The following is a 2174-nucleotide window of genomic DNA, read 5'->3' on the forward strand; positions in this document are numbered from 1 at the left end:
ATAGTTGTTGTTGACAAACAACGGCACTAATTTTATTCAAGGGAAAAGATCCCATTACACCACACAATGTTTTGTTGACAATCCATAGCAGTAATTGTTTTCACCTCAATAGACGTCAGTGATTGGTTGAAATTACCGAAATACGACAATTTTTTTACATGAAATAACTTTAAAAAGATAAAATTTTCTCAATAACACTAAGAGTAAAAGATGTTTTATATGACACATTCTACCAGTGTCCCAAGTTTGAAAGTGTTTCATTAAGAAAACAAGTGGTACCCTCCAAATCAGAAAAATCCACATTTTTTAGTCTGAATACAAATACTGGTAAGTTTTATAATATATATTGTTCTTTAAAAATTCTCAGTTTAACAAAATATGTAAATTTTATTTCATTGCATTCACGTCTGGGTATGTTTAATGTGCATATTCTGGTGGAACGTATGCCTGGCCGGATTGCATGACAACAACATTACGACTAGTTTGTGCAACCTGTGAAATATATAAATTTTTAACTGATTAGATCCCTTTAAGAGTAAAATATTTTTGTTTAGAAGCAACTTTGTTACTATTTCTTTCAATAGACATTTAATTACTCTAATTTATTCTACTCAAATGCACATTCGTTTGTTAAAGTAATATAAACAATGCAACAGAAAGTGTGAGGAATATTAATGCAGTGTATGGAGATGAGAAAATAAGTGTCAACAGTGGTTCCAGAAATTCTGAGCTGGAAACTAGAGCCTAGAAGATGAGCTGTGTCCTGGAAGATCTGTAGAACTCGATGAAGATGTCCTGCAAACCTGAGGGGAACAAAATCCCATAATAACTGTTGAGGAACTAGCAGAGAAGCTTGGTCATTCAGTTATTCATTGACACTTGTGTGCTATCAGAAAAGTTAGCAAATTGTGTCAATGGGTTCCTCACAAACTTTCCGAGTCTAATTGTGTGCAGAGAATGAATGTGTGCTCTTCTTTGTTGTCACGTCTTACAAATGAACCATTTTTTGACATGATGAGAAATGGGTTCTCTATAAAAATGTCAATAGCTGAAGACAGTGGGAAACACTGGCACTTCAGGCTAAAGAAGGTTTTCACCCTCATAGTGTTTTTATCTGTTGATGAGATATGAAAGGTTTAATCTACTTTGAACTTTTAAACCCAAACCAAATAATAACAAAGGAGATCTACTGCAAGCAGCTTGAGTAGCTTAAGTCAGTGCTAGAAGAAAAATGACCATCTTTGGATTCAAGATGGAAGGTATTCTTCTATCTGGATAATGCTCGTCTACATACAGCTAAGATGATATTCCAAAGGTTGGAGAAGTTGGAATGGGCAACGATGCTTCACTGATCATATTCGCCAGACATTGCCCCATCTAATTATCATTTATTCCGCAGTCTTCAAAATCATTTGTACTGAAAAAATATGAATTCTGTAGATGAGGTCAGAATAGTACGGAAGGAGTATTTTTTGTCATGGATAAGTGAAATTTGAAAGAGGTGCCTTGCAAATCTACCAGATAGATGGAAGAGCATTGTAGAATGTGAAGGAGAGTATATATTAGATTTAAAATGAACTTGAAATGATTTTGAAAAATAAAAGAAGTATTAAAAAACCAAATTATTTAATGGATGACCCAATATATATTGCTTGAGCATTGCGAGACCAATATCCCAGGGTAAAAATCAACATACGTATGTTTCAGAACAAAGTGTTGGCTGAGTATAGGGTGGCAATACGAAAGAGAGATGAAAAAGGAATAAATGAAGTTCCATCTTATGAACTCCATTAGCTTTCAGCTGTTTCTGCCATAAGATGCTGTGGAATCACAGTTGAGTGTCTGAATATGAAGCTCAATAAGTTTGGAAACAAATTACATTTGTGCCTATATAAGGAACAGCATCAACAATGAAAAAATCAATACAGATGTATATAAGTGTATGCCCAAAATGTAATTAGATGCATTAGTGGAAAATAAAGGGGTTGTTTAGGCAGTCATCTATGAGTTTACTGCAGCTTATAACAGAAATGCTGTAAGCTAATGAAGTTCATAAAATAATAGTTTATTCCTTTGCCATCTTGCTTTCTTATATCTATATCTATCTATCTATCTATCTATCTATCTATCTATCTATCTATCTACCTATCTATATATATATACATATATACATA

At 33.4% G+C, this 2174-nt stretch overlaps 1 protein-coding gene across 1 annotated transcript in view; it reads right to left on the reverse strand.

Moving 5' to 3' along the window:
• Positions 1-360: 360 nt before the first annotated feature.
• The window catches only part of LOC128249092 (uncharacterized), a 20444-nt gene continuing 18630 nt past the window's right edge, over positions 361-2174 (reverse strand). Inside the window, exon 5 of the mRNA XM_052971860.1 lies at positions 361-492. Within this exon, the coding sequence (XP_052827820.1) occupies positions 418-492 (75 nt within the window). The 3' untranslated portion in view covers positions 361-417. The remainder of the gene's footprint in view (positions 493-2174) is intronic.

This window comes from Octopus bimaculoides, chromosome 11 (genome assembly GCF_001194135.2).
Source record: "Octopus bimaculoides isolate UCB-OBI-ISO-001 chromosome 11, ASM119413v2, whole genome shotgun sequence".
NCBI lineage: Eukaryota > Metazoa > Mollusca > Cephalopoda > Octopoda > Octopodidae > Octopus > Octopus bimaculoides.